Raw genomic sequence first — 20,937 nt, forward strand, 5'->3', positions numbered from 1 at the left:
TTTTAACCAACGCAGACGTCTCCCATATAACTGAAATGATATTCTTTTCGAAGATTTATTGTACAGTAAACGATCCGCCGTTGTATAATTTCAGGCGCAGTTCTGCACGCGCGTGTGCGGGAGTCCCTCGTGCGCGCGCGAGAAACTCCGTCTGCTTCTCCTCGGCGTGACGTCACGCTGCGAGCTGTTCCCACGCCGCTGGTGCTGAAGCAAAGATGGCAGAGCGCTAGAGGCGCGATAGTGAGATTCACGAGAGGGAAAGTGCTTTACGTGAAGATTCTGTTTATTGTTCAGAAGCTGCAGTTATGGCTGTGTGTTGAATCCAGGCTCAGCACGTTAACGCACTGTCCCGTTCCGGAGGAGATTCGACGCGACGCGACGCGATGTCTCTGCTCTGCGTCGGGGGTAAGTAACAGTCTAACATTCACCATTTGTTGCTACAGAATTTTAATAACACAGAATCCCTTTAAAAAAGTACCATATGAGAAGACCACAGTACTTCACATAATACCATGGTACTTCTGGCTAGTGATCTTCTTGAATACAAATCCAGGTATAAATCTCTATTTAATCGTATTCCTCACTGTTGCAGTAACATGGGGCTTTAATATGAACAATGAAATTATGGTATTTACAATGTTCGTGTCCAAAATATGTGAATTTTGTCACTATTTTTTCATGGTACATGTTTTTGTTTTGCTAATGTGATTTTGTTAGTGTTTTTCATTCATGAACCTATTAATCAACCAGTCGTGTTAATATTAGAATTAAATGCAGACTCTATTAGGACACTGCATTGATATTTAAAGCATCTGATATGTAGAAATGTGCTATTATTGTTCAGTGTAGTGTGGGAGATGTGTTCGTGAGGGAATCCTGTGCGTGTGCGTGTGTGAGCTTGATGAAATGACATTTCTTGTGTCGTGAGGATCGTTCTGGTCACGGTGCAGATCTTTCAGGGCGTCACGTTCCTTCAGCATCACCCACATTAACAGTGTGATTAAAATAATGATTGATTGACAGGTCAGTTATACGATTGATTGATTTCAGACGCCTCTGATAACGCTGTGTCTGCAGTGCATGCTCTGAAAGCAGTATCTGTAATGCATTATAGTCGTATAGACTCTTGTGCATCCAGTGCACTGTAGAAAGCAATTCATTGATAGCTGGAGGATCGTAATCCAGCACGGCTGATTTTGCTTTGATGCAGTGACACATGTCTGGCTCATTCTTTTTCTGTGCTGCATCAGACTAACAAACGCTGCTCTCTCACTAGTAGCGCTGGTCACACTAAACCTACCAAGATCCATGCATGAATCATTTTACCCCCCCCCCCAAAAAAAACCTTTCTATATATATATATATATATATATATATATATATATATATATATATATATGTATATATATATATATATATATATATATATATACACATATAATATTTTTTTATATATAAATATAATATAATAAATTATATAAATAAATGTATAAATAATAGAATTTACACACACATATATTTAATAAAAAAAATTGCAATAAAATAATAAAATATATTTTAGTTTGCTGATATGAATGAATATAATATGTAGACATTATATTAAATGAAAAAGCAAATTAGCAAATTTCCAAATTTCCCTTTAGTGTAATGCAAAAACAAGACTAAAACACAAAACAAAAAAATAAATTTTCATTACCATAATGCAAAAAAAAAAAAAAAAAAAAAAAAAAAAAAAAAATATATATATATATATATATATATATATATATATATATATATATTAATTAAGGTTATTTTTAGGAGTAGTTAGATATTTTTGACACTATATTTAATGGAAAAAGCTTATTTCCCCATTCCTTTTAGTGTAATACAAAATAATAATAATAATAATAATAATAATAATAATAATAAAAGCAAATAATCAAATAAATAAAAAATTCAAATAAATAATATATTTACATAATGCAAAAAGAATAATATAACCAGTTTACACTGTCTTCTATTTACCATGGCAGCATTTGTTTTGTTGTCCTTAATCTATGCTGATTTGTGTCCAGACGGGATGAATCTCATTGTTAGTATTAAATACATTAATGAGAATCTGGAGGGGAAGATGTGTTTTTTTTGTAATGGAAAGTAATAAAACATGGATTTAAAATATGACCTGGAAATTGTAACGTGTGACTAAAGGAACTGTTCATGAAAAGAGTTATGGGTTTATTGCTCAATGAGATGACGAAAGCTTTTATTCTTGATGTGCAGTTTGTCATGACTGAGGTGTTGGATCGATGTTCATTACAGGAGAGAGTGTGAAGCGTGAAGGGTCATGACTGAATTAAGCTCTTAACTTAAAGAGATCACAAAGATGTGTGTTTGGTGGTATATTCTCAGGCACTCCACTATTCAATTTGCTATATTACCCTTAACAGACTGTGTAATGAAATCTAAAGATGAATGGATTACATACAGCCTCTTCTTTTTCTGCTGTTGTGTTGAGTGAGCTGTGAGTTGAGCTGTTGTCTTATACTGAATGTAGGAGTGTTTTCACGTTTATGTAATATTGAAAACGGTTTTGTGGATAACATCCCACCTGCTGTTTCCAGCCAAACATCACAGGGACATGCAAAGTCTTCACAGTTAGTGACGTGTTTTGATGTTTATGAGGAGTTTTGTAACTTTACTGTTGTTCTGTAAAATGAAATAAAAAGTAAGTCAATAATAATGATAATAATAATTACCCTAAGACAGCTCTGTTATTATAACATTCACACATAGGGCCCTATCATACACCCGACGCAAGGCGCAGCGCAAGTGTGTTTGCTAGTTTCAGTCCGGCGCTGTTCGCATTTTCCCGTTCAGCGCCACGTCGTTTAATTAGCAAATGCATTTGGACCCATTTGTGCGCCCATGGGCGTGCTGGTCTAAAAAAATAGGTGTGTTCAGGCGCATTGCTATTTTAAGGAGCTGAAAATAGACTGCGCCAGTGTTTTTTCTTTGTTATTTAAGGAGCGTGTTAGTATAGGCGGGTCCACAACGCGCGTACACGCTGCTTATTAAACACAGGGACTATAGGGGTCAAAATAACATGCCAAATATTAAAAACTAAAGGATTGCAATGCATAATTTTTTGCAGGCTAATTAAATATAAAAATGCCTACATGTCATAATGGATAGTCATCGCATGTATCAGAATTAGGCTACGAGCACGAGCAGCTCCGTTTCATCTCGGAGACGCGTTCTGTCTTTGCGCTTGCCAAATTCCGCCGTGTAAATAGCAATTCCGTCATGGCACGAGCGCAACTGGCTCTTAAAGGGAATGGAAGATGAGACTCTGATTGGTTTATTGCACGTTACGCCCAAAAAAATACCCATTTCTCATTAAGAGAATAGGGACAACCCTTTTAGACCGCGCTGACCGTTTTCCCGTCGTTAAACTAGCAAAAGTGGATTTGGACACGCCCTGAGTGCACCTGCGCCGTGCGCTTTACACTTTGTGTTTAGATCGTTAAAATAGGGCCCCTAGTCTTCAAATTGGGATCTGTAATATATTCTAATGTTTTAAAAGAATTCTCTTCTGCTTAGCAAGTAAAAAATACATGCCTGATTCAAGTCTCAAAAATGGCTCAAAAATATCATCTTACTAACTTTAAGTTAAATTGTGCTTTGTTGGTATAATGTCTGCTAGAATGCTTAATTTTTTTAAATTGTTGTTTTGTAATATATTTTTTTTTATTTGAAAAGCAGGACGAAACAGTAATAAGCACATTTTGGCTATTTAATTTATGCAATGGTGAAAAAAAAAATGTAAAAATGTGAAAAACCATGTTCGGTATTCATTTCAGTGCATCCCTAGCCTGCATCCAAAAGTCAGAAATCTCAATGTGAACTCAAACATTTGTCTTCAAATTCTCAAATTGAGCTCTTTGCCCTTACTGTATGACAACTATTGACTGATAGAAACATCTGAGACGACGTTAACTTAACTGAAGCGTCTCAGGAGACTTAATGGAGCTCTAAATTATGAAGCAGCAACATCTGAGCAATAGCAGAAGGCTTTCTTTCTCTGTGTCCTTTCACAGTCAGCTGGTTGTTTTCCTCTCGGCTGTGGCTAATAAACAGGGTCTGGGAGTCATTGATTACGATGTGTTGTTTGTGGGCAGCGGATTCAGCTCTGAATTATTTATATTAGCAGTGATTTATGATTCTGAGCTATTATTAAGCGCTAGTTTCCTGGGTTCTGCGATCATTGATCTGGCCTGGGTATTGATTAATTACAGTGGTCTCAGTGAAACACCATACGATAGAGCTGCACACCTCTCTATAATTTAGTCTTAGATGAGGCTGAATGGCAAAGATTGCTTCCGGTTTGTTCCTGCGTTTATTTGCTTGAAATGGACAGAACTCCGTGGCTTGTAATAGATCGGGTGTTTCAGCAGAGGCACAGTGGCCATGTTTCTGTCGACTGTGCAGATATAAAGAAGCTGTATCAGACTATATTTATGTGCATCTGGGACACATTTAACCAGCCTCACCTGCAGACTGCCACAAGCATGATGAAAGCATCGCAGAGCGCAGATGATAGGTTTTTTGTTACTTAAAAAATTTTCTCGTATTATTCTATCATTTTGTCTGTCAATTTGTCTATCTACCTATATTTCTACAAATCCATCCATCATTCTATCGGTTTGTCATGTGTTGTCTGTCTATCTATCTATCTATCTATCTATCTATCTATCTATCTATCTATCTATCTATCTATCTATCTATCTATCTATCTATCTATCTATCTATCTATCTATCTATCTATCTCTCTATCTATCTATCTATCTAAATTTTATTGTTCTATCTATCTATCTATCTATCTATCTATCTATCTATCTATCTATCTATCTATCTATCTATCTATCTATCTATCTATCTATCTATCTATCTATCTATCTAAATTTTATTGTTCTATCTATCTATCTATCTATCTATCTATCTATCTATCTATCTATCTATCTCACTTTTATCTATCTATCTATCTATCTATCTATCACTTTTATTGTTCTATCTATTTTTTTTTTTTTTTTTTTTTTTTTTCTATCTATCTATCTATCTATCGTAGCATCTATCTATCTATCTATCTATCTATCTATCTATCTATCTATCTAAATTTTATCATTCTATCTATCTATCTATCTATCTATCTATCTATCTATCTATCTATCTATCTATCTAATCTATCTATCTATCTATCTATCTATCTATCTATCTAAATTTTATCGTTCTATCTATCTATCTATCTATCTATCTTGGCCATTCAGCGTTGGGATGTTGACAACCCGTTTAGGTCTGTCTATCTATCTATCTATCTATCTATCTATCTATCTATCTATCTATCTATCTATCTATCTATCTATCAATCTAAATTTTATCTATCTATCTATCTATCTATCTATCTATCTATCTATCTATCTATCTATCTATCTATCTATCTGTCTATCTATCTATCTATCTATCTATCTATCTATCTATCTATCTATCTATCTATCTATCTAAATTTTATCGTTCTATCTATCTATCTATCTATCTATCTATCTATCTATCTATCTATCTATCTATCTATCTATCTATCTATCTATCTATCTATCTAAATTTTATCGTTCTATCTATCTATCTATCTATCTATCTATCTATCTATCTATCTATCTATCTATCTATCTAAATTTTATCGTTCTATCTATCTATCTATCTATCTATCTATCTATCTATCTATCTAAATTTTATCGTTCTATCTATCTATCTATCTATCTGTCTATCTATCTATCTATCTATCTATCTATCTATCTATCTATCTATCTATCTATCTATCTATCTATCTATCTATCTAAATTTTATCGTTCTATCTATCTATCTATCTATCTATCTATCTATCTAAATTTTATCGTTCTATCTATCTATCTATCTATCTATCTATCTATCTAAATTTTATTGTTCTATCTATCTATCTATCTATCTATCTATCTATCTATCTATCTATCTATCTATCTATCTATCTAAATTTTATTGTTTCTATCTATCTATCTATCTATCTATCTATCTATCTATCTAAATTTTATATATTTGGGAGCTTTATATATATATATATTCTTTCTATAATTTTTTGTATCTTTATATATATATAAATTATTTTATATATTTTTTTATATATATATATCTGTCTGTCTTTTATATCTATCTATCTATCTATCTATCTATCTATCTATCTATCTATCTATCTATCTATCTAAATTTTATCTATCTATCTATCTATCTATCTATCTATCTATCTATCTATCTATCTATCTAAATTTTATCATTCTATCTATCTATCTATCTATCTATCTATCTATCTATCTATCTATCTATCTATCTAAATTTTATCTATCTATCTATCTATCTATCTATCTATCTAAATTTTATCTATCTATCTATCTATCTATCTATCTATCTATCTATCTAAATTTTATCTATCTATCTATCTATCTATCTATCTATCTATCTATCTATCTATCTATCTATCTATCTATCTAAATTTTATCATTCTATCTATCTATCTATCTATCTATCTATCTATCTATCTATCTATCTATCTATCTATCTATCTATCTATCTATCTATCTATCTATCTATCTATCTATCTATCTATCTATCCATCCATCCTTTCTCACAATGACAAATGATACACAACTCAAGCTCTCTCTCTCTTATAGTAAAGGCGTATGAATGAATGTATGTATCTTTAACTCTGAAAAATCTTGTTTGTTGGTGAGGGACGAAACGAAAGGAAGTAAGGGTGAATTCAGGGAGCCATTAATGTCTGGCGTGAGATGAGTCTGATAAATGACAGTATCTGCTGTTGGTCTGAAAGAAGTGTTCAGGATTCATTAGTGACACCGGAAGCCCTGGGGAGGAAAACGATGAGTCAGAACCCAAGAAAGCACCACGAGAGAGTGTTTGCTGACGTACTGAAATCAGAATTAAGAGGCCATCGGCTGAAATTGAACTGAAGTCTTTATTTCTAAACTATAGTATAAAGCTTTCCCCAAAGCTCAAACAGTAGAGCATAACAACGCTAAGATCATGCTTTTAATTCCCAACAAAAAAATGCATGAACAGATAAACATTTACGCTGTCAACACAACATCCATTCTGCAAATAAATGCGTTTTCCAAATGCATACATGTAAAAAGTTTTATATAAATATAAATCCCCTCGGAGGTATAACTTTACAGGTATGTTCATGCCCTTAACGAGAAATAGTACACAGTTTCAAGAAAAACATCCTAGGTTCATTTATGGAAGCATATTTCTGCCACATACAGTACATTACATCCATAAATTAAGTAAGTACTTGCGACTTTTTCTCTCACAGTTTTGACTTTTTTTGTCATGCAAGTAACAAAGAATCGCGAGATGTTAACTCACAATTGTGTCTTTATCAATTGCGATTGTGAATAATGAACTGGTAATTCTGAGAAGACAAAATAATATTTGTATCTAAATTACAATTGTTGTTAAATTATTATATTATTAATTATTATATATATATTAAATTATTATAATTATTGTTAGGTATAACCGCAATTGCGAGAAAAAAGTCAGTATTGTGAGATAAAAAACTCGTAATTTACTTTTATTTTTATTCTGTGGCAGAAACCAAAAAAACAGAATTGCAAAATGTATATTTTTATTATTCTGTGAAAAAAGTCAGAATTGTGAGATGTAAACTGAGATACTGAATTTACATCGCGCAATTCTGACTTTTTTCCAGAATGTGAGAAACAAAGTATGAATTGTGAGATATAAACTATATAAAAAAATAAATAAATTGCGAGAAAAGCAATTCCTTTTTTTTTTATCTCATGGAGCAAACAAACTTTAATATTAATCCGTATTTCTGACATTTCAAAGAAGTGTAGTGGGTCAGAGTGACCCGTAACAGCTCAGTTTTCATCCTTCTCTGATGTCATTTCCTTTGGCGCTGGCGTTGGCTCTCGCTACACGAATCTGTTGATGTTCTTCTGAGTAACTCCAGTGAAATTAAACTAATGGCCGTTCTGAGGAAGAGGGGAGATGATGAGCTTTGGGTGGGGTTGGATGGGGGTTCAATTGCATATTAATGAATATACACTATATATATCTCAAACACTTGCACACTCTCACACTGCGAAGTTCATTGTCAAAAGGAACGACAAACAAACACCAGAATCTAGTTTCACTGTGTTTGTTTCAGCTCGTTTATTGGCTCATTATTTCTCTTATACTAACTCTTACTCTTCTGTCTTTTTTTTACAGTGAAGAAGGCCAATTATGATGGACCCCAGGGTAAGTAAACGGACATCACACATGATTTCACATATATATATATACATATATATAAATATGTAAAAATCATAAAACATAAAAAATTAGGATATATGTAATATAGATAAAATATGGTGCATTGTGTTAAATTACGATTTTTTTGCTGTCGATCTCAATGATAAAAAAGTGACCCATTTTACTTTATATTTGTATTAAATTGGTCAATTTTAAAATTTAAAAACAGGAAATGGTAACACTATTCAATTTGGTTCAATTTGTTAACACAAGTTAATTTACATTTATGCATTTAGCAGATGCTTTTGTCCAAGGCGACATGAAAATGAGAGCTAAATTTAGTAATCTAGTTTAATGTTAATTAAATTAAATTAAATACTCAATTAAAGTATGTTAATTAAATACTTTTTGGTGTTCTTGTATAACTAACAATGAAAAACATATTTTTTAAACATTGTTTAGTAAGCTACTTTAATGTTAATTTATATAAATTATTTAAAATAAAAAATTAAATTAAATTAAATAAATGTATAAAATACATTTAGGCCTATTTATAAATTGTTCAGTACAATACTTTTTGGTATACTTAATACTTAACTAACAATAAAAATAATTTACTTTCTTTCTTTTTTTTACATCAATTAGTAATCAAATTTAATGTTAATTTATACAAATAAATTGAAATAAAAAATAAAATATATGTATACATTAATTTATAAATTTATTTAGAAGTTGTTCAGTACAGTACTTTTTGGGGTTACTGTATGTGAATGCTATGATTTCTATCTCTATTTCTGTTCCTCCTGCAGAGAAATTCAACACATATGTGACTCTGAAGGTTCAGAATGTGAAGAGTACGACCGTCACCGTACGAGGCAGCCAACCCAGCTGGGAGCAAGACTTCATGTTGTGAGTCCTTCGTATTTCCTTCTTCTGTCCTTATCCTTCTTCCTTTCTGATTGATTTTCTTTGTTTTATGTTTAAGTTCATCTCGCTTCTCCTTGCGTTTTTTTTCCATTCCACAGCCCACGTCACATCTTTGTCAACGCAAAAGCACATTTTGTGTGAATTAGAAGTTGACCGATTAATCGGTTTTGCCGATTAATCAGCACTGATAGTTGATTAAATTAAATGGTTATGCACTCTTTTAGTTTTCGTTGCGTATCTATTTTAAAAACTATCGGTCGATTAGTGTTAATTTTGTTAACGAAAACTATGATGAATTTTATTTTTCCTATGACTAAGACGAGGCGAAGACAAAATGATAATAAGGTCAATAAACGATAACTAAGACTATATCAACATGCAATTTCGTTGATGAAATAAGACGAGACTAAAATGTATTATCATGTTCCTGTGGCTCAGTGGTAGAGCATTGCGTTAGCAGCGCAAAAGGTTGTGGGTTCGATTCCCAGGGAACACATGTTAGGTAAAAAAATAAAAATAAAATGTTAGTCTGAATGCACTGTAAGTCACTTTGGATAAAAGCGTCTGCTAAATGCATAAATGCAATGTAAATGTAAAACGATAAAAACTTTACCAAAAACCTCTTTTTATTTTCGTCAAAAAAAGGAGAAAAATGTTATTGCGGACTGCTCTTCATTCTGTTGATTTGTGCTTACTGGTGAAAGTGCAATACCTGAAACGCACAAGCAAATTTCTCAAATGACAACAATAATTAAGATTATAATTTTGAACAAAAATATTACAGAATGACAAAAAGATTTCATTGACTAAAACTTGACTAAACAAAAACAGGACAAGGTTGTCTAGATATGATAACTAAAATGTACATTTGAGTAAGACTAAATAAAAAATGGCTGTCAAAAATAATACTTTACGGTTAATTAATAATAATCGTATTGCTACAATGTCAAGTTTTCCTTGACCAAAACTAGACTGAAATACTTCAGGTTTTCTTGGACTAAAACTAGACTAAAATGTTGAGACTTTTTGTTGATTGTATTTTTACTAAGACTATTTTTTTTAGTGTTAACTAAATATGATAAGGTTTAATAAATATGATTTTAACTTAGGGGCTAAGACTAAGACTAAAATGAAAATAGCTGACAAAATTAACTCTATGGTTGATTAATCGGTATCGGTAAAATCCACTATCGGTCGACTTTGACTTTTTTCTCAGAACTGACATATAAATTCGCAAATGACTCTTCACAAAGACCCGTCCCCCTTAGTTACTGTTGCTATGCTGTGCTCTCACGCTAAACATCATGTTCTCACACAGTAAAAAAATACAGAGGACACTTGTTAAGATAAGACAAAGCAGGTTACTTTTGGAATGAAACAAAGTTTCAGCTTTCAAATTTTGTCTTTTTTTTTTTTTAAGAAATTCAAACCATAAATATGTCGTGACAGATGGCTGTAGCGCACGTGTAGAGTTGTTTTATTTTTTTTTAATTTCAAACAATAAAATTATTTGGCTTTTTTTATCATATGAAGGTTTCTTGTTTCAACCACAGAAAGATGTCAATACACACCGTTTTTCAAGTTTAAGTCCATCTACTCTGGTCTGGTTTATTGGTCAGAGAAAATGCCAGATTCTGCGTTATGATTGGTCAGATCACCTGTCAATCAAACTCCTGCTGAGCGTTTACAATTCTGACATTTTCTTAAACCTGCGAGTTGCAATTACGTGTTAGATTTGCGAGATATAAATGCTCATATCTTGCAATTCTGACTTTGAAACTCATCATGCAATTCTGAGAAAAAGATGTAAACTCACAATTGCATGAAAAAAGTCACCTTTACCTTTTTTATCTTTTATTCAGTGGCTTAAACGGGCTTCCATAAATCACGCTCTCATGCGCTCTAGTCTGTTTCTTTTCCTCCTTTCTCTCCCTCGGTTATCCTGATCGTCTTCTCATGATGTATGCAACAGCCTCAGCAAATAATTACAGCTGTTTTGTGTTTTTAATAAAGATTAAAGTCACATTTTATTTTTTATCACTTCCAGATCATTTAGAGGTTGAGCAAATTGCAATTATAAATACTCTCTTGTATTGAATCTTACTTACAGAGAAGTAGTTTTAAGGCAAGGCTCTTCAGCCAAAAACACTGTGTTTCAAGCACGGGTACATTTTAAGATTTTAGGCTAATTTGCTTCCATAACATATCTATCTTCATACTAGTGGAAAGAAAACATGCAAAATACACATTTAAGTGTTTATTTTATTGCATTTGATCTATTTTTGTCTGTAGATTTCAATTCCAATACATTTTATTTTTATTTTTTTAATTTCAGAAGGACTTACTTACATCAAAACTTAGTTTTATTCTGAAGGATTTTACTGAGGTTTATATATCATTTGTCTGATTTATAACATTTTATTCCTTAAAACATGATTAAAAAAAAAGGTATTTTTTCTGGCTGTTGACAGTATCTTCTGATTTATGGAGTGATAAAAAGTGATAAAAATCCCAAATATCCCAAACCTTTAATATATATCTGCAAAATCAAACAAGAATTTTGAACCTGGCTTCATCTGATATTCAGATTTCTGTTTTGGAAATGTATGCAAATTAGTGCATAATTAATTAGATAATGCCTCGTTAGCATATTTAAACATAACATTTCAGAAAACTTGTAATGCAAGATAATTGTCGTAATGTATTGTTATTAATCAACTGGGAAAAACCTGATGATATAAATTAGTAAAAATAAATTAGTAGTTTATTGTATTTTGTTTTATAAATTAGATATGTGTTATATTTATTCTGTCCATGTTTTGTTTCCTGCTTGTTTCCATTTTGTCGTGATGTACTTATGTAAAGCAGTTTAGTCTGTAAAATCCTCTCAGTGTGGTGCCAACAATCAGATGCAGATGTCTCACGAAAAAACATTGAATCTTGATTCCAGACGAGCTTTTCGCCCACGCAGCTCTCGCTCAGCTTTCAGCTTCACGCCAGGCTTGATGTTGATCACAATAAAAGCTTTTAACTTTCCTTACTGTCTTTCGTCCTTTGTTCGTTTTCGATTCCCATTTACAGGTTCATTCAGCGGTTTACTCTGCGGTCGGTTGCAACCTGCATTTATCTTCATTTAAAGGTTGATCTGTCTTTTCATTCTCTCTCTTTTTGTGTCCAGTGAGATAAATCGTCTGGATCTGGGCCTGACGGTGGAGGTGTGGAATAAAGGACTGATCTGGGACACCATGGTTGGCTACGTTTGGATTCCGCTGCGGAGTATCCGCCAATCAAACGAGGTCGGTGCTGCACCGTTGGGTTTGCATGATACGGCTGATATGAGCGCCGTTTTTAATACGTTTCAATATGACAGCAAAAACTAAATGCTGTTTAATTAAAAAGTTCAATATCAAGCTTTAATTGAAAGATTAGTATAATTGGGGATCTAATAGAGACTTTTACTTGAGGCTTCTGAAGCCAGATTCACAAAAATCTTCTTAAGAAATGTCATAAGATAAATTTCATGAAGTTTGTAAGAATGTTCTAAGTGCAATTCTTGAAAAAATCTCAAATTTCTTTTAAGAACATTGTATTTTTTTTCTATTATTAGTATTTTTTTAATTATTTTATACATTTTTTATTATAATAATTTTATTAATTATTTTTTTTATTTTATATTGAGAAAATCAGGCTTTTATGGAAGTTTGTTTCTGCCAAGTAATAAAAAATAAAGGTAATTTTGACTGATTATCTCACAGTTTACGGAATAGAAAAAAATAAATAATTGCAACTTTTTAGCTCACAATTTTTTTTTTTCATTTTATATATAAAAAAAATGTTTTTTAGAATTTTATTTTGCAAGTTTATATTTTGCAATTCTGATTTTTCTAAATAATTTGTAAAAAAAAAAACATCAGAAGTGTGAGATATAAACCGAGATATAAAATTGCAAGAAAATAACTAAATTAACTAAAGTCTCAATTAACCTTTAATTTTTTTTATTCTGTAAAAAAACTTAATTGCGAGACGGAAACAGAATTTTGGGAGGAAAAAAACTGAATTGGGAGATATTATCTCAGAATCATGAGGAAAATCATAATGTTGCATAGTAATCATAATATGCGTGCATATTTTAATGCACTATGTACTTTATATATTTATTTTATTCTTAAGATGCCCTCATTTGCATGTATTACATGCACCAACTGTCTTGTACTGAATGTACAATAAATAATGTATATGTACTGAATGCTGCTGAAAATTATGTTGTAATTAAAGGCTAAAATTAAAAACGAGGTCCGTATTTGACTCCGTTTTGAATTTAAAATTCTGCATAAAGTCATGTCATGCATTATGTATTTTGTAATGCTTGCAATAATTAATTTGAAACAACCCAATAAATCCATTAAACATCTTACCTTTGGGGATTTAAGACAAGTTAAATGTTATTCTAATTTTAAGAGGTTATTTATGATGATTTTAAAGAAGACTCTTTTCAAGAATTTGAATTCTTCCTAAGTTTTGTGTTACGAACAATCTTAAAAAAAAGATATTAGAATATTCTTAAGAAGTATTTTTGGGAATAAAAATATTTGTTTTCCTTTTTTGTTTTTCTTAAGTAAGTAAATAAATAATTTTATTCTTCACTAATTTTTAATTGTTTAATTTGAGAAAAACTACCATCAAATACACACTGAAACTGAAACTAAAACCGAAAGACCTTCTCGTCAAAATAAGAGTTCGGTTTAACTTGAAGAAATTAATTATGGAAGAATATTATTATTGTTGTTATTATAGTAGTAATAATAGTATATTATAACAAAAAAGGTGTTTTTTTTTTTTTTTTACAGTTCTGTTGTGCAGCATCTTGTTTGGAAAAAATTAAAATTAAAATTAAAAAAATTAAAAATTAATTATGCATTAATTTGAATTCATTTTAAAAGATTGATTAAATTGTTAAAGTTTTATTAATTAATTTCATTAAGACACCATTTTTTAAATAATAAATTAGTACTAAATCATAAAACACAGAATACAGAAAAAATAAAATAATAAAACAGAATTTAGGGGGAAATAAAATGGATTTTTAAGGGGACGTAAATTAAAAGGGAGTTACGGAAAGCATTGAATATCGTGATAAATATTGATATTTTATGATGTGGGGAAAAAAATGTCGTGATAATATTTTTAGCCATGTCGGCCAGTTCTAGCTTTAAGCAGAAATTCTCTTAATTCTGATGCATTTCTCATAAAACAAGATTTGTTTTAAGCAATTTTGCTTCTCAAGTAAATGTATCTTGATTATAAGAATGTTTAGATATTTGTCCTGGAGAACAAGACAAAAATATCAAGTGATTAAATAATGTTTTGCAGTGTGATGGCAAGAAGCCCGGTTTTAAATTAAAATTTTGTGAGTTATGAAAGAGCAACGTAAAAGCAGTACAGTTGTTTTCTGTGGTGAGATCAGACTTTAAATGAAATTGAACCCAGGATGACAGTGTGATGTGGGAGAAGGGAACTGAAGGTCACGTTTTTGATTAGATCTGGTTCAGACACGAGATGCGCTGCTGGATTAACGGCTGTAATGCACCTCAGACCTCCTCATGTGCACCTGTACTGTTACGTAACCCAGTGCTTGCTTTATTTAAAGACGGCGGTTTTATTGAGCCACCTTCCATTTACTGCTTTTATGTCCCATTTTATAAATGACCCCAAGTTTTTCCTCATGCTTTCATAATGTAACATGAATAATATATCATCCGCTGTCAATAATGAATGAGTTTTTTCTTCTCTGTTAGTGTGATTTATGTGATTTGAAGCCGTCGAGGGTTAAAAAAAAACATGCATAAAAAACAAAAACTACTAAAAATCACAAAAAATGACAAACTTTTTAAATAAATTAAAATTAAATTAAAATTAAATATGGAAAACAAAAATAAATCTGATTCAAATTAATAATTTGTATAATTATCAATTTAATAATTATTAATAAATTAATAAAATTATTAATTTTAATATACTTTTAATACAATTAATAAAAACTATAATAGTAAATCTAAATGATACGCAACACTACTCTGGATGGAAATCACTATTAAAGACTTATTTTAAGTATTTATTATTATTATTTATTTATTTTGCAAATATTAATACGCATTGGGTATATTTGTATTGGCATTTCTTGATCTGTACGAAACCTTGGTTCACCAACTGTTGCTTTAAATGCTTCATAAATAAAGGCTGACTTGAATAAAAATAATCAAAAATAGTAATATTATTTTTATCAATTTTATAAGATATTTTTATTATATTATTTTAAAATATAAGAGAATAAAAATATATAAGTATACAATATATTTAGTAAAATAAAATTATTTGTTTAATTACATTATAAAAGAATATACAATATATACAATGTATATATTATGCAATATGCAATTTATATTATACATACAATTTATATATATAATAAAAGTAATATAAATATTAGCCTAAAATGTAAAAGTATTTGCATTTGATGAGAAAATGATATGCTTGATGAGTCTGTACACTCAAAAAAATATATTATAAAAATAATTTATTCTTTATTATAAATTTAATAAAATTTTAAAAATTAATGAAATTTTGAATTTTTTATAATTTAAAATGTAAAATTTAATATTATTTATGTTAATAATTAATATAATTTTAATTAATACAATTAATAAAAACCTTAATAGTATCTAAATGATACTCAAGTAACTCTGCTCTGGATGGAAATCATTATTAAAGTTTATTATTAAATCACTATTATTTTTAAAAATGTATTATCATATAATTCTTTTTTTTTTTGCAAATATTAATACACATTGGGTATATTTGTGTGGGTCAACAACTGTTGCTTTAAATGCCTCATAAAAAAAGGCTGACTTGAATAAAAAAAATAAAAAAAAGTGGTAATATTATTTTTATAAAATATTTTTATAATATTATTTTAAAATATAAGACAATAAAAGTATATAAGTATATACAATATATTTAGTAAAATAAAATAGTTTGTTTAATTACTGAACATTATAAAAGAATATACAATATATACAATATATATATTATGCAATATGCAATTTATATTATACATACAATTTATATATCTAATAAAAGTAATATAAATATTGGCCTAAAATATAAAAGTATTTGCATTTGATGAGAAAATGATATGCATGATGAGTCTGTAGGTGTGTCCCAGTTCACATACTTATGCACTATACTATGCCGTTTTGTAGTAAGAATAAGAAGTTCTTACTACAAAAAAGATTACTTATTTAATCAGAAAATGAATTGTGAGATGTTGGACACTTCATGCACCGAACGTCTTTAATTACTCACTGGATTGACTGTGACAATGATGGACGACAAACTAGCTGACTAAATATGTCATATGCTAGACATAGTGCCTACTTTAAGTGCATATAGTATGTGATTTGGGATGTGTGTAGATGTGTAAATACAGTTCTATTGTGTGTGTGTGTGTGTGTGTGTGTGTGTGTGTGTGTGTGTGTGTGTGTGTGTGTGTTTGTGTTTTTCAGGAAGGACAAGGCGAGTGGCTGACTCTAGATTCTCAGGTCATAATGGCAGATAATGAAATCTGTGGCACCAAAGATCCAACCTTCCACCGTTTGCTTCTGGACACGCGCTTCGAGCTGCCGCTGGGTGAGATTACACTATATATATATGTGTGTGTGTGTGTGTGTGTGTGTGTGTGTGTGTGTGTGTATATATATATATATATATATATATATATATATATATATATATGTGTGTGTGTGTGTGTGTATATATATATATATATATGATTTTTAAATGTGTGTGTGTGTTTTATTAAAAATACAGTAAAACAGTAAAATTCAGAAATACAGGTGCATGTCAATAAATTAGATTGTCTTCTGGACAGCTGTCAGATCAGCAGTCTTCCCCATGATTGTGTAGCCTAGTGAACCAAACTGAGAGACCATTTTGAAGGCTCAGGAAACCTTTGCAGGTGTTTTGAGTTGATTAGCTGATTGGCATGTCACCATATTCTAATTTGTTGAGATGAATTGGTGGGTTTTTGTTAAATGTGAGCCAAAATCATCACAGTTAAAAGAACCAAAGACTTAAACTACTTCAGTCTGTGTGCATTGAATTTATTTAATACACGAGTTTCACAATTTGAGTTTAATTACTGAAATAAATGAACTTTTCCACGATATTCTAATTTACTGAGATGCACCTGTATTATTACAGTTTCAAATAACTGTTTTCTATGTGAATATCTGTTAAACTGTAATTTATTTCTGTGATGCGCAGCTGTATTTTCAGCATCATTACTCCAGTCTTCAGTGTCACATGATCTTCAGAAATCATAATAATATACTGATTTGCTGCTCAAGAAACATTTCTGATTATTATCAATGTTGAACACAGTTGTGCTGCACAATATTTTTGTGGAAACTGATGCATTTTATTTTTCAGTGAACAGAAAGTTCAAAAGAACAGCATTTATTTGAAATAGAAATCTTTTGTAACACTTATGGTTTTAATAGGAAATGCATCAACAAATGTGCACGGCCTGTTTTCTGAACAAATGAGGCCTTGTTCTCAAAAAGACTGTGTTCAGCAGAAATACACCCTCACATTGAAACTCGATATAAATGACCCGCTTTCACTCTGAAGAGACTCTGCTGGAGTCTTCTCCATTACACAGTCCATAGATATGACCTCTAAGATATGACATCAGGCTACGACGTCTCTTCTGTGTGTGTTTCTCCCACAGACATCCCAGAAGAAGAGGCTCAATACTGGGCCAAAAAACTGGAGCAGCTCAACTCCATGCGAGACCAGGATGTGAGTCTGCCGTCTCTCTGTGCTGTAGTTTCTCCAAAAACACAAAGACTCCAAACTGACTTACACTTTTCTCAACAATAACATCTGTAAAGTAACCTGATGTGTTCACAGTCGCAAATTAAACACAAACTTGTGAGATGCCATGTTGTCATACATGATAATGCTGGGCAATATAGATAAAAAAGAAAAAATAGAAAATCTCAATATTTTTTCAGATGTTGGTGATATTTAATATTTTTGCATTTTCGCTTAAAAAAATAAAAAATAAAAATAAAATTTTTTTTTTGCCCCCTACGTAATTGAAATTGTTTACTGCAAATCAGCACAATTAAAATAAAATAAAAATAATAATAATAATAGAAAAATATTTAAATATATATATATTAATTTAGACCGTGTGACTACTTATTGCTTTTTTTTTACTAAATGAAAACATTATAACATTTAGAATCATGTTTACTTAAAGGTACCAGCAAACCAGTATAAAAATAAAAGTATACTATATTATAAGTGCAATCTTTCTTACAAAAAGTTGTGGTTTTTGCACAAACAAAGAAGAACAAAGAAAAACATTACATAGAAAAAGTGTCCGGTCTGTTTCAGGGCTTCTGTGTGTCTTAAAAAGTCTTAATTGGTCTTAATTTCACAAATTAAGGCCTTAAAAAGTTCTTAAATCAGAGAGAGATTATGAATTTAATTCTTAAAGTCATGGCATTAAATGTTGCATGCACTGCTAAAATTATATCTTACTCTATATTTTGTTTTTGTTTTTCCAGTACGAATATCTAAACATCCTTAAATCAAGCTACATTTGCTTGAGTCTCACTTTCTGATAAACTAAACCAAATTAAGTGCTTTTATACTTAAAACAAGAACACATATCTTGTTTTCCTTCTGTTTGATTTCACAATCTCTCATAAAGAGTTTGCACTGCCGTTAGAAGTTTAATCTGGCAGCATTGCATTAATGTAACGTATGTTTGGTTTGTGGCTCGTGATTAATATGTGTGTGATTTGTGTTGCAGTATTCATATCAGGAGGTTCAGGAGAGGCCGCTGTCTGTCCCGGGAACACAGTGCTGTGAGTCTGAAGCTCTACATGCATCAATTAAAGCCTAAATCATCATGAGATTAGACAAAATATTTAATTTCACCGTCTTTCACGTGCTACATCCGCCTACAGCCTGGCAATTAATAATTCAGCTATTCTCTTTCAGATCATTTCAAGCAAATCTTAGTAAATGCTGCATTTAATTCAAGCTATATAATTAAAATAACCATATCTTGACCATATAAGATTGATTTTTATTTTTGAGAGAATGAATCGGATCATCTTCACAGTTCTGAGCATCTAAACCACTAAGTGCTCGTAAACCACGTATCGCACATGAGTCACTGTTAATGTGATTTATGAGTAAATCCAACAGAAACCATGAATGGGGCTCTGACTTACTGTGACTTACGCTCTTATTTCACACACACTCTGCTGACACAACTTCCAAGGGGGCGGGGCTAGACAGCGGGGCCTTCTGATTGGCTGAGAGACACAGCTGGGAATCGTCACTGGATGGCAGCCAATAGCACATCACCTTAATCACAGAACACTGAGTCATCAAACCCGTACTTTACTCTGCTGCAGGAAGAGACACAGACGGAGTCAGTGACTAAGTGAACAATGCTGTCATAGTGAAAGATTAGCCTGGGTCACATGATCACCAATGCTGCATTCATTTGATCAAAATACAGTAAAATTATGAAATATTATTAGAATTTAAAATAACTGTTTTCTATGTGAGTGTCTATTAAAACATAATTTATTTCTGTGATGTGCAGCTGTATTTTCAGCATCATTACTCCAGTCTTCAGTGTCACATGATCTTCAGAAATCATTCTAATATGATGATTTGCTGCTCAAGAAACATTTCTGATTATTATCAATGTTGAACACAGTTTTTTTTATGAAAACTGATGCATTTTATTTTTCAGGATTCACAGATGAATAGAAAGTTCAGAAGAACAACATTTTTTTGGTGTAGTAGTATTTTTTTTGGTTATTTATGTCTTTTCTTTAATTTTTGTTTTGTTTATTTTTTTTTAGTTTTTGACCCCAAAAATCCTGTAAATTTGTTTTTACGCCTTGCAAACCTTTATTATGCTTTATAACAATGTATCAAGCGTTATGAATTCTGATAATTTAAGTTAAAGTGTAAAAATGTAAAAATACATGTTCTTGTATGATGCCACATGGCCAAAAAAAATATTATTTATTAATTATTATTTTTATATTTTTAAAAGATAAAAAAAAAAAAAATTTATTTTTTATTTATATTTGATTGGAATTTTTTTTATGTTTAATTATATATGAGGTGATAATTGTATTGAATATTTTACTTAAAAAAATCCCATCTTAAAATAAATTTTGGGTAATATTATTATAAAAATTAAATTATTATAGAAATATGTAAATGTGTAAAATATGTAAAATATAATTAGAACATATAAATATAGTTAGATAACCATATGTATAAAATATACAAGCATCTACAACTTACAGAAAATGTATTTATATCATTTATATATGCTTTTACATAAATATATTTTTCATAGGTTGTAGTCACATATATTTTATATATAATAAATACATTAATATAAATATATATTAATAAAAAAAAATATATATATATATATATTTTTTAAACTGACCCCAGAAAATCCTGTAAATTTGTTTTTATGCCTTGCAAACATTTATTATGCTTTATAACAATGTATCAAGCATTGTAAACTCTGCTGATTTAACATAGATGAGGTTT

At 30.6% G+C, this 20,937-nt stretch overlaps 1 protein-coding gene across 1 annotated transcript in view; it reads left to right on the plus strand.

Annotated features, from left to right (window-relative positions):
* Positions 1-144: 144 nt before the first annotated feature.
* Positions 145-20,937, plus strand: part of LOC109058347 (protein unc-13 homolog A-like) — a 61,663-nt gene continuing 40,870 nt past the window's right edge. The window contains 7 exon segments of the mRNA XM_042768270.1: positions 145-405; positions 8,320-8,349; positions 9,153-9,252; positions 12,449-12,566; positions 16,833-16,956; positions 18,059-18,129; positions 19,154-19,208. Coding sequence (XP_042624204.1) covers positions 384-405; positions 8,320-8,349; positions 9,153-9,252; positions 12,449-12,566; positions 16,833-16,956; positions 18,059-18,129; positions 19,154-19,208 — 520 coding nt within the window. The 5' untranslated portion in view covers positions 145-383.

Source organism: Cyprinus carpio, chromosome A2 (assembly GCF_018340385.1).
Source record: "Cyprinus carpio isolate SPL01 chromosome A2, ASM1834038v1, whole genome shotgun sequence".
In the NCBI taxonomy this organism is placed as follows: domain Eukaryota; kingdom Metazoa; phylum Chordata; class Actinopteri; order Cypriniformes; family Cyprinidae; genus Cyprinus; species Cyprinus carpio.